This window comes from Camelus dromedarius, chromosome 12 (assembly GCF_036321535.1).
Source record: "Camelus dromedarius isolate mCamDro1 chromosome 12, mCamDro1.pat, whole genome shotgun sequence".
In the NCBI taxonomy this organism is placed as follows: Eukaryota; Metazoa; Chordata; class Mammalia; order Artiodactyla; family Camelidae; genus Camelus; species Camelus dromedarius.
The window spans coordinates 14,208,581-14,227,333 of record NC_087447.1 but is presented as its reverse complement, the minus strand read 5'-3'; the positions used below and the strand labels follow the sequence as shown (position 1 = coordinate 14,227,333).

The window sequence follows — 18,753 nt, the reverse complement described above, 5'->3', positions numbered from 1 at the left end:
AACTCTGTGTTCAACTTGTGAGGAACTGCCAACCTGTTGGCCCCAGGGCCTTTGCACCTCGTGGTCCCTTTCTTCCTCCATCCCCCGACATTCTGCCCAGTTAGGTCCTAGCTTATTACACTCTCATAGAGAATTACATTCCATTCTGATATCAGATTTATCTCTATAATTTTATATTCATTAATGAGGTTAGTGGCTTAATGTCTGCTTCCCCAACTCAAACGTGTGGGCAGGGACTTCATCTCATTCATCATTGTGTCCCCAGAGCAGGACTCGGCACACAGTGGCCACTCAATAATTATGTTAAATGAATGAATGGGGAAAAAGAGGAGGAATGAAATTTTAATTTTCAAATTTAAAGTAACCATTCCAAGCTTACAGCCTATCTACCATGTCTGCCTCATCCTCGGGGAAACAGAGCAGGGGAAGAAACCACCTCCTGTTTAGTGTGAGCAAAATGGGTCCAAAGAGGGGCAATTTGGGAGTGTGTGTGTGGGGGGTCCATGCCCCAGGGTCACAGCTCAGCAGAGGTCGAGGGGATGTAGGTGTAGGCCTTGGGACTAGACAAGAACCCTGGGATGTCCCAGGGTAAGTGATCTTGTACCTCAACCACAGGAAGCTGGGAAACAGGGAGAGTCTGGGAGCTGCCAGCAGGAGAGTTGGCTGGGATCTTCCTCTCCTCTGGGAAGGTGGGATCCAGGTTGAAGTGAAGGGACCAGGAGATTCTCTGCCACCGTCATCCAGAACTAGTCCAGACATGAGTTTGCCTCGAGGCTTCAGCAGGAAGGAAAGGAGATGGGCAGCAGGGAGGGTATAGCTCAGTGGTAGAGCACGTGCTTATCATGCACAAGGTCCTGGGGTCAATCCCCAGTACTATCATACAAAAAAAATTAAGGGGGAAAAAAAAAAAAGGAGATGGGCAGCCGCCTCTGCTCCCAAAGGAGCCTGGAACCACAGCCTTCCGGGTACCTGGGAACTCGCATGATCTCAAAGCTCAAAAACTTGACAGGAGAAAGGCTTCCGCTGCCCCCGAGTCAGCAGTTTGCTGGCCACTGCGTGCAGTTATGTCAAGGTCATGCTCCTTGAGGGCAAGAGTGTGATCTGTCTTTGTACCACCAGCACCTGCACAGCCCCTGGCAAAGTGAGAGGAAACCAACAGAATGATAACCAACATTAACTGAGCTGAGCATTTCCTCTAGTTTACAGATAAGGAAATGGAGGCACCCAGAGGTAAAGTGACCTGCTCAGGACCATACCACGACCTAGAGACAGCAGGGACCGGATCCCAAGCAGTGTGACTATAGGGGTCCCACTCTTAACCATGACACTGCCCCAGAACAGAAGAGTGGGAGAGGGAGAAGAGTGAAGGGGAATTGGATAGCTGCTTTCAGCAATCATAGTGATCTTCACTGGACACACCCAAGCCCACTGGGAACGCTGTCCAAGGCTCTGGCCTGGGTGGGCAGAAAAAATGTACACAAAGGCGGCTATGGAGATGGTGAACAGGGTCAAGTCTTGCTCACCAACACCCAGCAATGATGGCTGACAAAACGCTCCTGGAAGTCAGGAGGGCAAATCACAAAACGGAATGGTCTTTTTTGGGCCACATAACCTCACAGGATGATAGGACAGTGGGGACTCTGGGCGCTTGTTCCAAGTGCCTACTGTATCAGGTTCCAGCTCCGTGCCCTACATGTTAGATACCTGTTTTATAATCCAAAGTAGAAAATGAAGTTTGGGCCTGAAGCAGGGCTCACAATCTGGCATGCAAGGGGTGAAGATTTCCAAGTTGGCTGGCTACGTTTGTTATCTGGGATATTTCATGTAAGAATCCGTATTTCCCACTTCTCTTTAAGACTGGAAGCTCGAGTAATCTGTGGGCCTGGGATTCTGCATGTCAACCAGCCAAGTGGTCAGTGTCCGGCCCCAGGAAACCAAGAATGTCTTTCGTTTGCCCACAGCCCTCACGCTCCCTATTCTCACCTTGACACTGAAGCCAAGTGTCACCTGTCCTCTTAGATTGGCCGCCTTTCATACACTTGCATCACCTGCCTGGCCCTAGCACTTACAGCCCCTGATCCAGAAGCATGACAAACATTAACTGGAGGGGACAGTCCCAGGCCCCTTCTGCCACGATTAGTGGGTTCCTCGGGATGTCTGTCCCTCTGGACAAATTCGTTTTCCTAGTTGTAATTGGGGCTTTACTTTTCTGGTAAGGTTTCTGTGAAAACCAAATGAAATGATAAAATAACTTGCTTTGAAAATAAGATGTTGCACTAATGCCCCTCTAATGGACCTCCAGAACCTTCCTTGAATTGGCTCTTACTGTTTATAATAGTGAAAATTCTAGAAGTAACCTGTGTCCAACAGGAAAGTCATTGAGAAACCATGAAATGCTATGTAGCCTCTAAAAGTGAAAGAGGTAGATACCAGTGTATGTGCCCAGATGGAAGGATGCCCGCATCACAGTAACTGAAAAAAACGCAAACTGCAGAACATTCTATTCTGTACATTATGGCATGATCTCACTTTTATTAACAAAAATTATATATGTACATATATAATTTTGGTATAGAGAGAAATTCTGGAAGCACACTTACTCCATCTGCTTACCAGTTATCACTGGGCTGTGGGACGCTCACTTGTAACTTTGATGTACTTAGCACTTTTGCCAAAGGCAGCACTGTGCCAACCGATGGAGACAATCTCTCATCTTCCCAAGCCTGCTGTGTGGGTGCTTTCGTTTCCACTTGGCAGATGAGGAATCTGAGGCTGAATCAAGTCACTTGCGCAAGGTCATACAGTTGGTATTATAACCAGATTAAGGGACTCCTAAATACAAGCTTTCCCCGCCACATGCTAAGCCCTCTCCTATAACTTTACGAATGTGCTTAGCATGAACGAGGTCCTAGGGTTCAATCCCCAGTACCTCCATTATAAATACATACATACATACATACATACATAAATACATAAACAAACAAACCAACCCCCCAAAAGAAATAATGTATTAAAAAAAAAAACCCTCAAACGCTTAAAGCCCGAGGCTCTGGGCACACTCCACTTCAGGGACGACCAAGTTGGCAGCTCTCTCAGGGCAAGAGGGTCACAAGTAGGTTCCCTCTGTCCCTGCTGCTAAAGGGGCTCTCTCCAGCAGAAAAGGGGCTTGGAGACCAGCTGCCGGAACCAGCTTCCTCACAGGGCAGGAAACTATCAGAAGGATTCCTGTAAAGTAGCTCTAAGGGACTTGGGGCTGTCATCTAGCAATCCATAAACCAGGTGTGAAAATATGTTATTCCTTTTTTTCTGGCAAGGATGGACATTTCTAAATAAAAGTCTAATGTTGTTGGGGAAAAAAACACACCAGGAAGCTCTTGGACAAGAACAACTGTCATCTTTTGGTATTTATTTGTTTACACATTCACTAAATGTTTCCTGAATGCTTTTTATCTGCCAGCCCCTGGGGCTCCAGTGATGAACAAGGCACCCACATGGCCCCTGCCTTCATGAAGCTTCACTAGATGTGGAATTTAAACCAGGGCCCCCTGGGTCCACCATTCACTCCCAAAGGAATATGCCCTGCGGGGACTGCTGAATCAGGTTCACCAGGGTTAAAACCCAGCTCTCCTCCATACAGCCATGTGACAGAGAAACTGCAGCGTCTCTGTCTCAGTCTCCACCCTCCTAAGCTGCCAGTTACTGGGTGGACTAGTACAGTGGCTACAATTCATAAATGGTAGTTATTTTGTTTTCTTAAAAGCAAAGTAACTCTCCAGAACAATTCTGATCAGCGTTAAGTGACTGTGATGATGGAAATGTTTTTTGTCCTGCACTGTCCAATATGGTAGCCACTGGTCACATGTAGCTTCATGGTAAAACTGAGAAATGAAGTTTTTAATTTAAATAGCTACAGTGGGTAATGGTATTAGACAACACAGAAAAGTCTAGAAGATCACAAGATTCGGGGGGAGGCAGGCGCTGCGGCAGGTTAACAGGAGGTGCTGGGAGAAGTGGAAGGGTCAGGGCACCGCATAAACAGGAATGAGGCTGGACTGTGAGGAGACAAGCTCAGAAGGGCTAGAAAATGGCAGGAGCGGGTGGTCCAAGGCTAGTGCGGAGTAGTTTTCAAGCACGGGGAGGAAAGGATGCCTCAGGAGGTAGGTTAAATGAAGGCCGGGCGCAAAAGGCACATACTGTATGAGTGCATTTTATAGAACCAAGTCCAGGATATGCAAATCTATAGAGCAGGAAGATTAGTGGTTACCAGGGAGTGGGAACGGGGGTGGGGGGGGAGGGGAGTAACTGTTAATGAGTACATGGGTGGTTCACCTTTGGGGTGATCAAAATGGGTCTAAAATGAGGTTGTGGTGATGGTTGCACAACACTCAAAACCAGGCCCGGATGCTTAAAGTGGGTAAATTGTATAGTATGTGAATTACATCTCAATCAGGCAGTTTAAAAACACCCAAACCTCAGAAGGCCTCAGGCTGGTGAGACCCTGAGTCGGGGGGTGGGGATGGGAGGCAGGGCAGAGGTCCTAGAGACATGGCTGCAGGGAGTCAGGATGGCCCTTGCCAGTTGAAATGCGTTCAGTTTCTCATCCCAAGATCTGACTTTGATTCAAAAGAACAAGTGCCCTCCCTGTAGATGGAGCCTTTACCAGTAAAGAGAAAGTCAATGTATGCAAAAGAAATTAAACACCAGATGGTGGGGAGTTGGAAAGGACTCCCATGAGAGAAGGAAAGCGCTTGAAAAAGGCAGAAGGTGCAAGAAAAAGCCATCTATGATCCCTCCCGGAAGGGCAACATTATCAGACATCAGCTTGACATTCCCAGAGGTGAAGGGACAAACCTGCTCTTTCCTTTCCTTTGTGATGGCTCTTCTTCATCAGGGACCGAGATGCTCAGGTGAGCACAGTATGTAAAGCACCTGGGAGAGTTAGGGAGTCTGTGTACTGACCAGGAAGCGGGTATGCCAGGAACCAGGAGTGTGGCAAAAAGTACATGCTGAGGAATCTATTCAAAAATAAAAGGTGACTACATGTGGGTTTTTAAAAGAGAAATATAAACAGTTTAATTAAGACATAGCTATATGATTATAAAGATGCACAAACCTAAAATTTTTTTGAAGGTTAAAAATAGTACTTTTGGCATATTCCCTTTTTTGTAAACTTTAAAGAGAAACAACAGCCTATAAGTGTGATGTTAAATTGGAAGATGTTCAAGTTATACTTAACATTCTATTTTTATATCAAGTTCTAGCTCAGGAATACAGGAGTCCTAAGGCGAAGACTTAAAGAGAAACTCTACCACCTCAATCGTGAGTCAGAGAAAGTCTGTGCTAGGTGGGAGACAACTTCAGGTTCAATCACTTTTTTATTATAGAGAAAACAGGTCTGGGAAGGGAGTCCATGGGGAAGCCCCTGACTCTCCATCCTGGCCCAATTTCCCAAAGTGTGAAACAGATCTCTTTGAGAAGGTGTTTCATTTGAGAAGGCGTTATATATATACTGGAAGTTATACAACCTAAAGTGCATTTGAAACATATATTCGACATCAAACTTGTGATTCCACAAAATACTAATGGTCAGAATGAGGTGAAGTTACAAAAGGTGCATTTCAAGTTGATTTAAAACATTAGGGATTGATGGCTGTACAATTGTGAGTGTACTGAATGTCACTAACTCTCTCCAATTAAAAATGCTTAAAGTAGAAAACTGTCACAAGTATTGGAGCACAATGAAAACAATTAAAATGAACATGAGGTAAAGAATAGGTGGTAACAGAGCTAGGAAAGAACTGTGTTGCAGGACTGATGTTTAAGAAGCATTCTGGTCCTCATGGGAAGTGGCACCTTGCAGGAGCAAGCTGACCAACAATTTGGAGCACCAAGTTCCCAGCAAACCCCTTAAACACCAAGACAGACACACTGGAGGCAAAGCTGAAATGATTCACCACTAAGGCAGCCGAAAGAATTGTAGGGTCCCCCAAAGTTCCCTTCACTGGAGTCTAGAGGATAGTATGCAAAATCATTTGTGATGAGTTAACTAAAAGCACACTGATTTGCTTTCATTGAGTTATTTCTCCTCAGCAGTGGTTGAGAAAGGGCTCGAGACTTAGGCAGATCTGGTTTGATTCTCAGTGCATACAACTTGGTAGTAGGCAACCAAATTTCTTTTTTTTAGTATGATCCCAGTTTTATTTTTAAAATGTGCATGGGAAAAAAAGACAATGAACTATAATAGTAACTTTTGGTTATCTTTTGGCAGTGGGTGGTTAATGCTTTTTTTTTTTTGCAACCCAATTTCTAACCTCAGTTTGCTCATCTGCAAATAGGGATAGGAACACTAGCGCCCTCCTAGGGGTGTTATAAAGACTAGAGCACATGTGTATCAAGTGTTTCCCACAGCACTTGGATTGTGGTAAACAGTGAACATTAGCTAGGACAATTACTGCATATTAATACAAAGTTGTGATTTTTAAGCATATTTTGAATGAATACAAATAAGGAAGCAATATTCCTATATTTATTTGTGTCCAGAACCCTTACTTTACAGACATGCTACTCCAGACACACCCCACACAGAGGGACCCTGTGGAGAAGGTTGAGGCCGGGCCCACTCACAGCCCACTGCTGGTTGCACACCTCTACACAGGCACCAGCTTCACGGGGACTGGCATCCAGGAGGAGCAAGGATGGCGGTGGCTCGTAAGGAGCAGACAAGCTTATGCTCTGGCAGAGGGCCTGAGACTCCCAGCCCAGGAGGCTGCAGTCGGCAGAGGTCTGAGGGGGCTCAGGTATAGGGCCCCAACAGAAGAGTGCTCTAGAGCAGTAAACCCAAGAAATCATAGAAATGCCCTTCTGTGACCTTGTTCTGAGGTCAATGAGGGGGAAGGGGCTGAAGCGCTCTGGCCTGGAGTGCTGAAGGCCCAGAGAGGAAACGCCCCACAAGCTGGGCCTCTGTGCCGGGCAGCGTTGCTCTGGGCGCAGGAACTCCATGGCCCAGGGAGGGGACCTGCACTCAACAGTTCTGCAGGGTGGCAGCCACTACTGGGAACAGAAGCACAAAAATTAAGGCTGCCAAAAAAGTTTTAAAGTGCCTCCCTGTAAGCAAGGATGTTGAAAAGAATATAGGATGATGGAGAAGGCAGTTTTCTGGGAGAAACTGTTTCGTCAGGAGCCTGGGGTAGTTCCACTGCAGACCAAAAGACACATCAGAATGGAACCTACCCAGCGCACCCACCCCTTCTTCAGGAATGCCACCAACCCCTCCAGCCCCAAGGACTGCCGCCCATTTCAACAATCAACAACTCTGAAGACAACATCAGTTCTTCTCAAACAGTTTAATAGCAAATAAACAAAGGAAGGTACCACACTTGGCAGATACAAAATGACTTTTTGTCCGTGTGTCTGTGCAATTAAAACAGATTTAGGTTCCCCATTGGGACAAAAGGAAAAACACACAAAAAAGGAAGGAGATTCCTTTTAAACACATACTCCCTTGCTCCAAACTTGTAACAATTTCTTTTTTTTTTTTTTAATCCACTACACAAACTCTGTGATCAGGTCAGAAAAGCGACAAGGGCTCTTCTTGCCTTTTTTTTTTAAACCATTAAAGTAAAATCCATAATTTTCTACGTAGTACAACACAAGTTCACACAAAAAAGACATTTTTTTTTTTTTTTGCAAATCAAAACAGGAAAGAAAGGAAAAGCTCAAACAAAGTAAAGAAAAAGCATTTCTACGGCTGAATCACGACTTTGAGTTGATTGAATCCCGTTGTTGCTGCAGAACAGACTGTGCGTTTGGTCATAGTGGCAATTTTTTTTCTCTTCACATTGTGAAATCACTTTACATTGTTTTCTAGTAGAAAAGGCAAAAAACTGTACAAAACCCCTAGTGTTAAATACAACGTTTGTACCAATAAAAAACTCACACAGGTTTGTCTCCAAAATGTAAAGTTTCTTTTTTTTTTTCTTTTTAAATTATTCACAAAAAGCAGCTGGAAATCAGAAAGGCAGCTGCCGCTCCAGGGTCTCAAATCCATTAAAACCACCACAGAACAATTAAAACAATCAGAGAGAGAAAAGGAAAAGGAAACAACGTCCAACGTTTGGCATTTGGTTTTATCCACAGGTTTTCCCAGAGCTCCTCTTGGAATTGAAAGCAAAATACATTAGCAAACACGGGTTCTGAATACACAGGAAGGGGAGCCTCAGTGCCTCTGCCAACAGAGGCAGCTCTGTGCAGTCAGACTGTGGGGTGCACGGCAGTCTCGCTCAGGCTGGGGTTCCTGGCCTCTTTCCATCCAATCACCCCTTCCAGGAAATTAAGCAGCCTACCATACACTGGGCCTCCATTTGGCCGCCCTTTCCCCCTAGTAAGGGTGGCCTCAAGCATAATACTAGGTAACCCGCCGGGCCCCAGAGCAGAGGTTCTGCCGGGATGCCTTCCTTCATCAACCCCAGCGTGGATGATGCTAACAGTGCTTCTACCTTCCCCAACCCCCTCCCCCCAGTCCCTCGGCTACCCCCTCCACCCTTCCCTGGACAATCCTACTTCCCAGCTCTCTCACCCACCAGCAGCTTAGGCCTGGGTGGGATCTATTCCAAACTCCTCCCTCTGCAACCTCTTACCTCCACAGATCCATCCTGTGACCTCTCATCTCCACTGGTCTCTCCCTCCGCTATGTACATTCTCACTCAAGTCCCTAAGACCCTGAGGCTGGATGGTGCCACAAGAAAGGAGGGCAAGTTCCCCTCAGGGAACCAAGGAACTGGCTTGCCTGGCACCCAGGGACAGTAGCTATGTGGCTCTTCACCCATTAAAAAAAAAACAAAAACAAATTCTTGCCCTTACCCCCCCACCCCACTAGCTAAGCAAGAGCAGAGCTGCGGTGAAGAGCCAGTGTGGGGTGGTTGGTGCCCAGGGCTGTAAACAGTGTGAAGACTGTAGTATTGTGCTTGTCACCTAGGAAAAGCGCTGGCAGGTGTGTTGCCGCTTAGTGCACAGGTGGCCTCCTCCCAGTGGTTAAGAGCACCCTCCCTCTTGGGGGCCGAGGGATGCTCACTGCCCTCAATGCGCTAAGCCTCTTGCCCACCCACAGCCACCTTTCTGGGTTCTATCTCTGCTCCTTGTGCCTCTCTGGGCCCCCCTCCCACCCGTGTCTGAGCAGAGCAGCCGGCCTCCTGGAGGCCCTGCTGAGGCCTAGAGGCCGTACGAGGTGACAGTCTAAGTGCACAGGCAATCGCTCTAAGGGCAATAGAGGAGAAAGTCGCCACTTCAAAATAAAACAATACAATCTTGAAAAAAATAATCAACCCCACAACAATTTAAAACAGCTTCTTTGAAACCCTTTTAAATCGGTCAGTTTTTGCACAAACTATAGAAAACAGAGAGGTGAAGGTGATATATACGAAGGTGTGAAGAAACAGCAGGAAACATGCAAAACTTGTTTTTTCTGGGCATAATCTTAGTAGGAAAGGAAAAAATTCAAAACAAAAACACAAAAACAATACAAAAACAAAAACAAAAAAATCAAAGCATCACATTTTGCTGTGGAGACTGTAGGAACGAGCATGGAGGTGGGCACAGGGGGGCTGAGGGGAAGGGGCCAAAGGGATCTGCAGACTCCCCGCAGGGTTGCTACAGGGAGGAACCACAAAAGAAAAAGAAAAAGGCTGGCTGGGGCCCAAACTGCAGCAGGCGGTCAAAAAGGAAAAGGAGTTCAGGTGTTTTCTGCAGTTGAGAACTCAAGAAAAACAAAAATAGGAACACATGCGGTCTCCTCAAGCCCCACAAACTATATCAGCAAAATGTGCTCAGGAGCCTCAAAGGTTTTAGTGACATCGTTTATTTCATTGTTTACTTCAAAGTTGTCTTTAAAACTAAGCACACAGAGAAACAAAGCCTAGAAACGGACTGGCTGTGTGTTCACAGAAATACAAACACCACGCGGTATGTGCTAGTAGGGCTGCTCTGAAGACAATTACAAAGAATTGGAATCACAAAATCAAGTGGTTATCTTATGAAGTTCTAGAAAAATAGATTTTTTTATATTCAAATGCAAGTTTAAATATTTCCCCTTCAGCAGTCGTTCTAGCAAAACCAATTTGGCAGCACAAAAGAAAAAAAAAGGAAAGAAAAAAGAAAAAACAAAGAAAGAAACAAACATAATAAAAATACACGTCAGCATCAAAGGTCAACACAAGGTCAAAGGTGAGAGTTCAAGCATCAGAGAAGCTGAAGAGACAGGGATTTGGACGATGTACTTGACGCCACATCGACATGCTTTAGGCACAACGATGAACAAACGGCAGGAATCTAGAAAAAAAAACAAACCAGAAAGAGGGAGACCCACTGAGTTACACAGAGCAATACATCCAAACAAAGAGAGAGAGAACAGGAACACTCACTGTGTACAGCCCTGAAATGAGGAGGCGGGCGGGGCAGGGGCTGGGTAATGACAGGGAACTTTTGCACATGCTAACAATGGACACAGGGAAAAAAGGACATGGAGGACACCAAGAAAACATCCAATTGCCAGAGACAGAAGGGAACCTAAGGCTTGGATTTCCCCAGAAGTACCCAAAACGTCTGAAAAGAAGGTTTCTGGTGGAGCAGAGCCCCAGCCTCTCCCCCGACTCCCTGGTCAAGACTCGACTCCCTGGTCAAGACTCAGGAAGAAAGTCGAAGCTGCTGGCTGGGGTGGGGAGAATTCTTTAGGGGAGAGGGCCAGGCTCTCTCCTCAATCGTATGGGGATGGCTCTTTGTTCCCAGAAATCCAAGCTCTTAGCTTCCACGCAGGCCCTGGCCACTCATGTGGGACCCAGGAGACAGTGTCTGGCTGCATTCAAGGCAAATCAATTTCATGATGAAACCCAAGTAAGAAACAAAACTACAGCAGAAAACACATTTATGTAAGTGAATGTGAAACCCCCACACAACAGAAAAGGATTGCTTAAGACTTGACTGCGAGTCTCCACTCTCGGAGCTGAACCCTTTCACACTGTGAGACTTGTAGGGGAGCAGCTTCTTCACAAAACCATCTTTGGCCTGGGGAGAGAACTGTGCTCAAGGGCAGCACTGCTGTGTGAACTCGCTGGGCAGAAGACAAGAGAACAGAGAAAAGTGCCTGGGCTCACCAGCTGGCCACTGTGGCAGCCCAGGGCCACATTCCTTTTAGAACAAGAACCCACAAGCAGGTATGAGACCTCGGGGTCTTGGTATCAAAGGCGGACTAATCGCACCTTTGCCTTTCATATCATTAAGAAAGGGGTTTCATAAGGTCCCAGAGCCCAGGACAAATCTGTGTACAAATAATAGTGAAACAAAGGGTGGCGAGTAAGAAGGGATAGAAAGGGAAGAAAGTGGGAAGAGAGTGGAGTTCTGGGCTTTGGAAAACCCCATGATGGCCAAGGAGGAAGACAGAACAGAAGGTTAGCGATCACAGCACCGGCAGCACCCTGGGGAGCACAGCTCTCTCCTCTGCCAATTCACAGCATTAACTCCTTCCCCCTCTGGCAGATTAGCTGGGCTGCAAACGGCCACAGAAAGTCAGTAGTTTCAATCATACACAGCACCCTGTGTGTATAACAATCACATTCTGGATTCTACAAAATCCTGGCCTTTTCCAGAGATATAATTTAGGTAATAAATATTCTCCACCCCGGAGCTGTATAAAACTTCTATAAAAATAGAAACGACATTCTTGGTTCCAGCCGGTTGGGATTCGGAACAGCGCCTCCTCAACCTAGCATTTTTTTCTTTTTTTGTTTTCTTTTTTCTTTTTTATTTTTATTTTTTGCATTTATTTAAAAAATCCCATCATGACCCTGGAAGCCTTTGGAACAGTTTTATCCTTGAAACACAGGACACATTTCTCCCAGTGCGCGGAATTCAAGTTTACGCGGTTCAGCTTAAGAAGTATGTTTCACGTTTCTTAGAGGACAACGGACCCAAGTAATCACTATGAGAAGGGAACAGCTGTCCCAGCTTCAGTGGGATAATCCAACACCACCAACTACCTGCACAACAGCAAGACGGTCAACCCTTGTCTGTGGCCCAAATGGACAGTATGACAAGGAGAGAACCCCTATCTGACCTAACAGCAAACCAACCCCTTTACTCTCACCTCTACTGCTAGGGGTCAGGACCGATACTCATGAGGTTTAAGATCCCAGGGACCTGGTCCCCGGCCTTGGCTAAGAGTCATATCCTAACAGGGCCATCTCTGCCCAGGTGCACATTCCCAACAGCAGGCCCTTTCTGGCTCTCCACCCCCACAGCATTTCTTGGAGCAGAGGCAGAGCCCAGAAGCTGTGTGGCTCACAGGCAAGAGCTGGAGTGAGACCCATGGGAGGCAGCAGGGAGCTAACTGAAAGCACGAGGACAAAAATGAACAGGGTAATACTGAGGTAAATGAACACTAAATCCATATGGAGGCTGTAAACGTCCTGTCGTCTCCTCTGTTGCCAAGAGCAGAAGATTGGGCTAGAGTGGTTAGAAGAGGGGCCTGCCTCTGTGGGAATACATCTGCGACACCTCAACCAAGGAGGCAAGCAAGGATGTCTTAATCCTTTTAAGTACGAAGTGCTGGCCACTGGCAAATGCAGCACTGGCTTAAAGGGACCTTCTGATTCAGGCACACCAAGAAGCAGGCTCCTCCTCCCCCAACTCAATGGCTTTTGATCACTCTGCTCAGGAGAGGTGCTCCCTTCAGCTAAATACTTTAAGCCCTTCTTGGATCTACCCTCTTGAGAAAACTGTGGCTGGGGATGGAACTGACACTCCTTGCTGTGGTCAACTACAAAAAGAAAACCAGACAGTATCTTCCCTAGAAGCCTTCTTTAAAGGGATCTGGTAGAAACGGGCCATAGTCTAATAATTTTGGTGCTGAAATAAACTAAAAATGACCTGTTTGGCTGGCTGCTTCTTCCTAACAGCCACCAGCCAGACAGGGCCAATCCAACACCAACAGTTGGCTAGGAAAGCTGGTAATGGGTGATACATTCTTGCTTTTTGCATATGTCAGTCTAATTTAACAGGTGCTTTATTTCCAGAGAATCGTTAGCCCCCTTTTAGGAAAAAGGGGCAGAAACCCTAGACAAGAATCTGAAAAAGAGTTGGCAAGAACTCAGTATTTCCACAGAAGGCAGCTATGGAGGAGTTTTAGCCTCCAGCTCCCAGGGCCATTGGGTGTCAAGTCACTCTCGCACTCCAAAGCCTACCCCACCTGCCCCGCCCCCAAAGCTCTTGGACGCCAGTTCTCATTTCACCCACTCTCGCACTTAGGAAGATTCTGGGGGTCAGTTTTTGGTTTCACTCAGTTCTCTCGCTTGGGGTAGTTTGGGGCAAATTCTGATCTTCTTTTCTAATGTTTCTCCATTCTCCCTCCTCCCCCAGGGCAGTTTGATGTTGGTCCTTCTCAACACACACTGGTTACAAACACAGCAAACTTTAAATAAAGAAAAAAAACTCAGGATATGGCACCTAAACTCCAAAGTAAAACACTGGAAACCAAAGCACAAACTTGTCCTCTGTACGAAGCGAAATTCCCACAGAAGGCAGTAGCCGAGTCTTCAGGGCAAGCTGTGCCTGCGAGAGTGGCAGGGATCAGGGTCCAGGGCTGTCAACACACAGCCTTAGGGCTTCGAATCATAAAGGGTGCTCCTCCCCCACTTACCAGAAGACCCTCTCACTCCAGTCTCAGAGGGGAGCACGCTCAGTAGGGCTTGCTGTCATTCTTCGAACGTTTGAGCTGCACTTTAAGCCGCTTCATGCCAATCTGAAAGCCGTTCATGGACTGGATGGCAGCTTGAGCAGAAACAGGATTGTCGTAACTTACAAAACCTGTGTGTCCAAGCAGAAACCTAGGTGAGGGACATAATGAGGCAAGGAGATTCTCTGTCTTCCTTATGTAAGAAATACCTTAGAAGCTTAGTCTCCAAGCCCAATTTTTTCTCCGCAGGGGCAAGAATTCTTGAAATTATTATCACACAAAACAAATCAGGTTCCTAATAGTATTAACTGACATCCATTTAGTACCTTACAGGTTTCTGGCCAAGCCATTTCCCGTATATTACTTTATTTTCACCTTTGGAGTGACAGGGTGGGGAGAAATGATCATTCCCACTACATAAATGAAAAAAAAAAAAAAACGAGGTTCAAAAAGAGGTAATGTAACCTGCCCAAGGCTGAGTTAACCCAAATCCAGACCTATCTCTTTCTGCTATCGGCCTCTTCTCTTTCTCAGTGGTAAAAATATCTAAGCCTCCCAACACCAGAAGAGAAGCCAACGTACCAAAACACTTGCTCAGGTTTGTCTGCTTGTCTATAAAAACCTTGGCAGACACAACATTCCCAAAGGGCATAAACATCTGCAGCAGGTCCTGATCTCCAAACTCCTGGGGCAGGTGGTAGATGAACAGATTGGCTCCTTCTGGACCTTCAAAATATCCATTGATTGAAAAAGTATCAGTGTTGAGCACACTTAACCTCCTGCACCATCTCTCATTTCCATCTGTGTTAAAATTCTCAGCATCCCAACAAACAGAAATTCATCTGGAGAACTAAACAGGTTCTCCAAATACAAAGCTGAGAACTGAAGGAACATCCCTGAAACAGGTTCCTTCCCACTTTGCTGTTCACCATTCTGATGCTCTGTCCTCTTTCAGGGAGGTTAGAATTCCACCCTATGGGAGGATGGTGTGCTGGGACAATAAAGTAGACAGATTTGTGTGTAGAACAATAAAACTAGAGGCTCACAGAGGAACAACAGAAAAGGAGGTAGAAAGAGATTGTAAGTAAAGCGGGTTTCAAAATTGTGCCTAGAAACTATAAGGACAGCAAAGAGACTGGTAGTTGCCAGAGGCAGGGAATGACTACAAAGAGACATGAGGGAATTTCTAGGGGTGATGGAAATGTTCTACGTCTATTGCGGTGGTTACACTATATGTGTTCATCAGAGCTCATAGAACTATATTTCTAAAAGGGATGAATTTTACCATATGTAAACTGTGCCTTAGTAAAAATAAATTACATTTTCCAAATGTGCCTATCATTAACACTAAGCTCAAAAACAGAATATGCTTTCCTCTTCAACCACTTACACACTCAATGATTTCCTTACCACAGAAGAATTTACTACAACTGCAGTGCAGCCACCAGTCTCCAGCCACCCCAGTCTCCCTGCTGTGTAGTCAGACACATGTGGAACAGTGCTGCTTAAGGGCCTTTGCACTTGCTGTTCCTCTTCCCTCATTACTCTTCTTCCTCTAGATACACACGTGGCTTGCTTCCTTTCTTCCTCTGGATCTCTGCTTGGATGTCAACTTAGAGAGAACTTCTCTATATAAAATGCTATCTTTCTTGCACTCTATCCCTCTCTCCTGGCCATCACTTTAGAGCAACATTTGGAACACTGCATGCTTTTGTTTATTGTCTGTCTCCTTGGTTCTATCAGCTCCCCCACTACTGCATCCTAGGGCATATAAGTGTCTGATTCAGAGCAGATGAGGACATACTACACCAAGACTCCTTGCTGCTACAGGAAGAGAGGATACTTGTCTTTTCCCCACATTAGTGCTTAAACCTTGACAGCTCCTGGTTGTGAAAATCCAGTCACATATGAGCACTGAGGTGTCAGCAGGACCTTCTATGCATATAAACCAACTTCAGGCCTCTTTTTGTCTAGAAAGCCTCTCCTGAATTTAATACCATTCATGTCAAAGCACATAATTCTCACTCCATCAACCCACAGGCCATAACTATCACTTCTGTTTGTCCTCAATTAGGAAAAGCACAGATTAGAAAGTGAGGAAAAGCCAAATGATATAACTAAAAGGGACACCTAGACAGAGGACATCCTCTGACAGATTTATAATACAGAAAGAAGACTCCCTAGCAAAAACAGATTGCCACATGGTATCAGACAGAGTAAGATCAGTATGTTTCCTCACCTAAAAACTGCAGCCCATCCCAGGAGGGTACACAGAGCACACGCAGAAAACATTTCAGGAGCAGTTTCTCAGTCTACCCTGGACACTGCCAAAGAGAAGTGTTGGCCTGACCACCTAAATGGTTCTCCTGGCCTTTGCCCTGCCTTTCGGTGCTGGTGCAGAAGGAGCAGCCATCCCATCCTTGACTCCAGTTCCCTTGGCGCTCACCTTCCTTCTGGCTGCCAGCAGCACCAATGCTCTGCTGTGTCAACAGGTTCTGGTTGTACAGAGTGGGGAGCGCCGCTGCAGCATACTGCTGGATCCCCGAGTAGGCCTGTGTGAGAGCCTCCATGGTGCTCCCGGTGCCGTTGGAAAGGCCACTGCTGCCCAGGCCACCATTTAAAGCAGCCATCCCTTGGTTGGGGAGGAAGAGCAGGATTAATAGATTGGAAAGACTCAACTGATGCCAAAGACAAACTCCAAATTTCCCCCTTCATCTACTTCTTAGCTTTTCCCTGAGAAGGAATAGCCATCTGACTGGTCAGATTTAGGACACTCAACAGGCCTTGTGGTTAACAGGGACATTAAAAAACACCACACCCAGGTGCAGCTCTTGCCATTATCTTCTTTCAACCTGTGCAAGAAGTGATTGATACCACTTACACATGGCCTGCCCCATTTTCTCTCTGGTTTTCTTGCAATTTTCTCACAAAGATCTGGAATGTGGTAAAAATAAGAGTCCCAGGACTGGGGATTTATAGGGGTGCATGTGGTCCATGTCAAGATGTGGGCAAATCATATCGAAATAGCTAATATTTATTGAGCACGTACTATGAGCAATGTGCTCAGCACTTTACTTATGTTCTCATTTAACTTCCTAATAACCCTCAAAGCATTCTATTTCCACTTTGCAGATGAGAAAAACCTCAGAAAGGTGGTCAAAACTTACAGCTAATTAAGGGGCAGAGGTGAGATTTAACTGAGGCCTGACTCAAAATCGCATGGTTATTTCTAACTTCATCAGGCCACTCCAGTATTTCTAATGGTACCCTTACAAGGGTTGTTTAAAATGTGCTATCTGCACAAAGAATGGCTTGATGGCATCCAGGGGCTGGCCCTCACCTGCCAAAGAGCTGACGTTGAGGCCCGCTGTTGCTCCAGCTAATGTTTGCAGGGCTCCAAGGGAGGCGATGGGGTTGACAGAGCTGCTGCTGCTGGAGCTCGGTGAGGACCCTGCTATCAGATATCCACCAGTTAAACTCAAGTCAACACTTGCCATCTCATGTCAACAGGAACCAAAGCTCACCAGTGATACCACTGAAGTATTGTCTTTGTAAAGAGGGTTCCAGTTACTGGTTTTGATAACTGTCCTTGCAGGACAGTCAAGTGATGATTACAGCAAAGTAAAATCTTTCTCAAGTGAGAAGATGACATTTGAAAATTTACTGTTCATAGTCTGCCCCTTTGGAAATGGGTGTTAACTACTATCCAGAATGACAGACCCCTCTCTTGGGATTCTGCCCAAGGCACACTGGCCCCTATTACATGCTTACCTGAACTGGTGAGGACGCTGAGGGGACTGCTGGATGTAGTGAGAGCATTGGTACCACTTGGTGTGTTCTGAGCTGCACTAGCTGCAGCAGCTAGCGCAGCCAAATTCTGTAACTGCATTGCATTTAACCCTGCAATATCCAAAGCAAGAGGTCAGCCAGCAGATAAGGGTCCCTCACATCCACTCCAGCAATGACAGTGTACACTGGCAGAAGGCCGGTCCCAAGGAGGAACTATTCTAGATGAGCCTCACAGGCAATAGTACAGGGCTCCAAAAAGACTGAGCCATCAATCAATTTATTAAGAAACTTGCCATCATTTCCTCAGATAAAAGATATCTAATCCAGTAACATGCCAGACCAAGAGAGCATTAATAAAGGGATGGGCAATTAGGAAATCAGGAAATACCACAGAGTCTAACATGGAGCCAGGTGTCTAAGAGAACAACAATGCCAAAACCTGTGGCAGAGAACGAATCTGCATCTGGGCCCCTCACTCACACTTCACAGAGGATCTGTTCTCTGCAATGGAGGTGAATAAGCAGAAAATGTAGCAGAGATCCAGAAGGCCATGGGAGGAATGACAGGGGAACACATGTGAAAACAGCAACAGGAGAAAGAATAAAGAAAAAACACACTACTTTAGCAGCAGATTAATCATCAGAAGGAGGAGAGAGAAAAAACAGAGGAAAAGACTTTCAAGGAGAACCTAGGCAATGTAGGTAAAAGGAGAGCAAGAAATCTGAACTGTGCCGACAATGTGTGGCAAACCATTTACTGGATTATGGAAAGGCAGATGGGTGCGGGTAGAGAATTAATGAGAACAGGAAGGCTCCAACACAGACTTACAATTTAACAACTTTCCGAAAACACAGCAAACTATAAATCCCTGGGACAAAGTGAACAAATACCAAACTCTTTCAAATGGTATAATGTCACACGTCTGAGACTAGCCCTTCCTCAGGTGCACCTGCCACTGCAGAAGAGGCAGGGGCAAGCAGCTCTGGAATGGTCCCCTTCCCTCCGCTCCCTCCACTTTTCCGATGGCCTCGCCTCAGGTTTGTACCTGGAGCCTCCTTTTGTTATAAGCTCAGGTATTTGTCAATTAAGTTTTTCATGCATGTTAACACCAACAAAAGGCAATTCACCTAAGAAATAACTTGTATAAGACACTAACTGCCTGGGTTCTAGCAGCTTCAGGGTAAGTCATGCTCTCAGAAGCCATAGTAGACTTTTTTCTTCACAGAATCACTGAAAAAGTCGCT

At 45.9% G+C, this 18,753-nt stretch overlaps 1 protein-coding gene and 1 non-coding gene across 14 annotated transcripts in view; one reads left to right on the top strand and one right to left on the bottom strand.

Moving 5' to 3' along the window:
• The first annotated feature begins 807 nt into the window (after positions 1 to 807).
• TRNAD-AUC (transfer RNA aspartic acid (anticodon AUC)) lies at positions 808 to 879 on the top strand. The gene has a single exon. It is a non-coding gene; the product is annotated as a tRNA-Asp (tRNA).
• Positions 880 to 7,324: 6,445 nt separating this feature from the next.
• The window catches only part of CELF1 (CUGBP Elav-like family member 1), a 64,093-nt gene continuing 52,664 nt past the window's right edge, over positions 7,325 to 18,753 (bottom strand). For 8 of the 13 annotated variants that reach the window (XM_064492335.1, XM_064492330.1, XM_064492332.1 and 5 more), the window contains 5 exons: positions 17,492 to 17,620; positions 17,061 to 17,174; positions 16,167 to 16,352; positions 14,303 to 14,446; positions 7,325 to 13,851 (listed from right to left, as the gene is read on the bottom strand). In XM_064492335.1, the coding sequence (XP_064348405.1) occupies positions 13,724 to 13,851; positions 14,303 to 14,446; positions 16,167 to 16,352; positions 17,061 to 17,174; positions 17,492 to 17,620 (701 nt within the window). In that variant the 3' untranslated portion in view covers positions 7,325 to 13,723. The remainder of the gene's footprint in view (positions 13,852 to 14,302; positions 14,447 to 16,166; positions 16,353 to 17,060; positions 17,175 to 17,491; positions 17,621 to 18,753) is intronic. The other 5 variants (XM_064492331.1, XM_064492333.1, XM_031459601.2 and 2 more) reach the window with 4 other exon arrangements.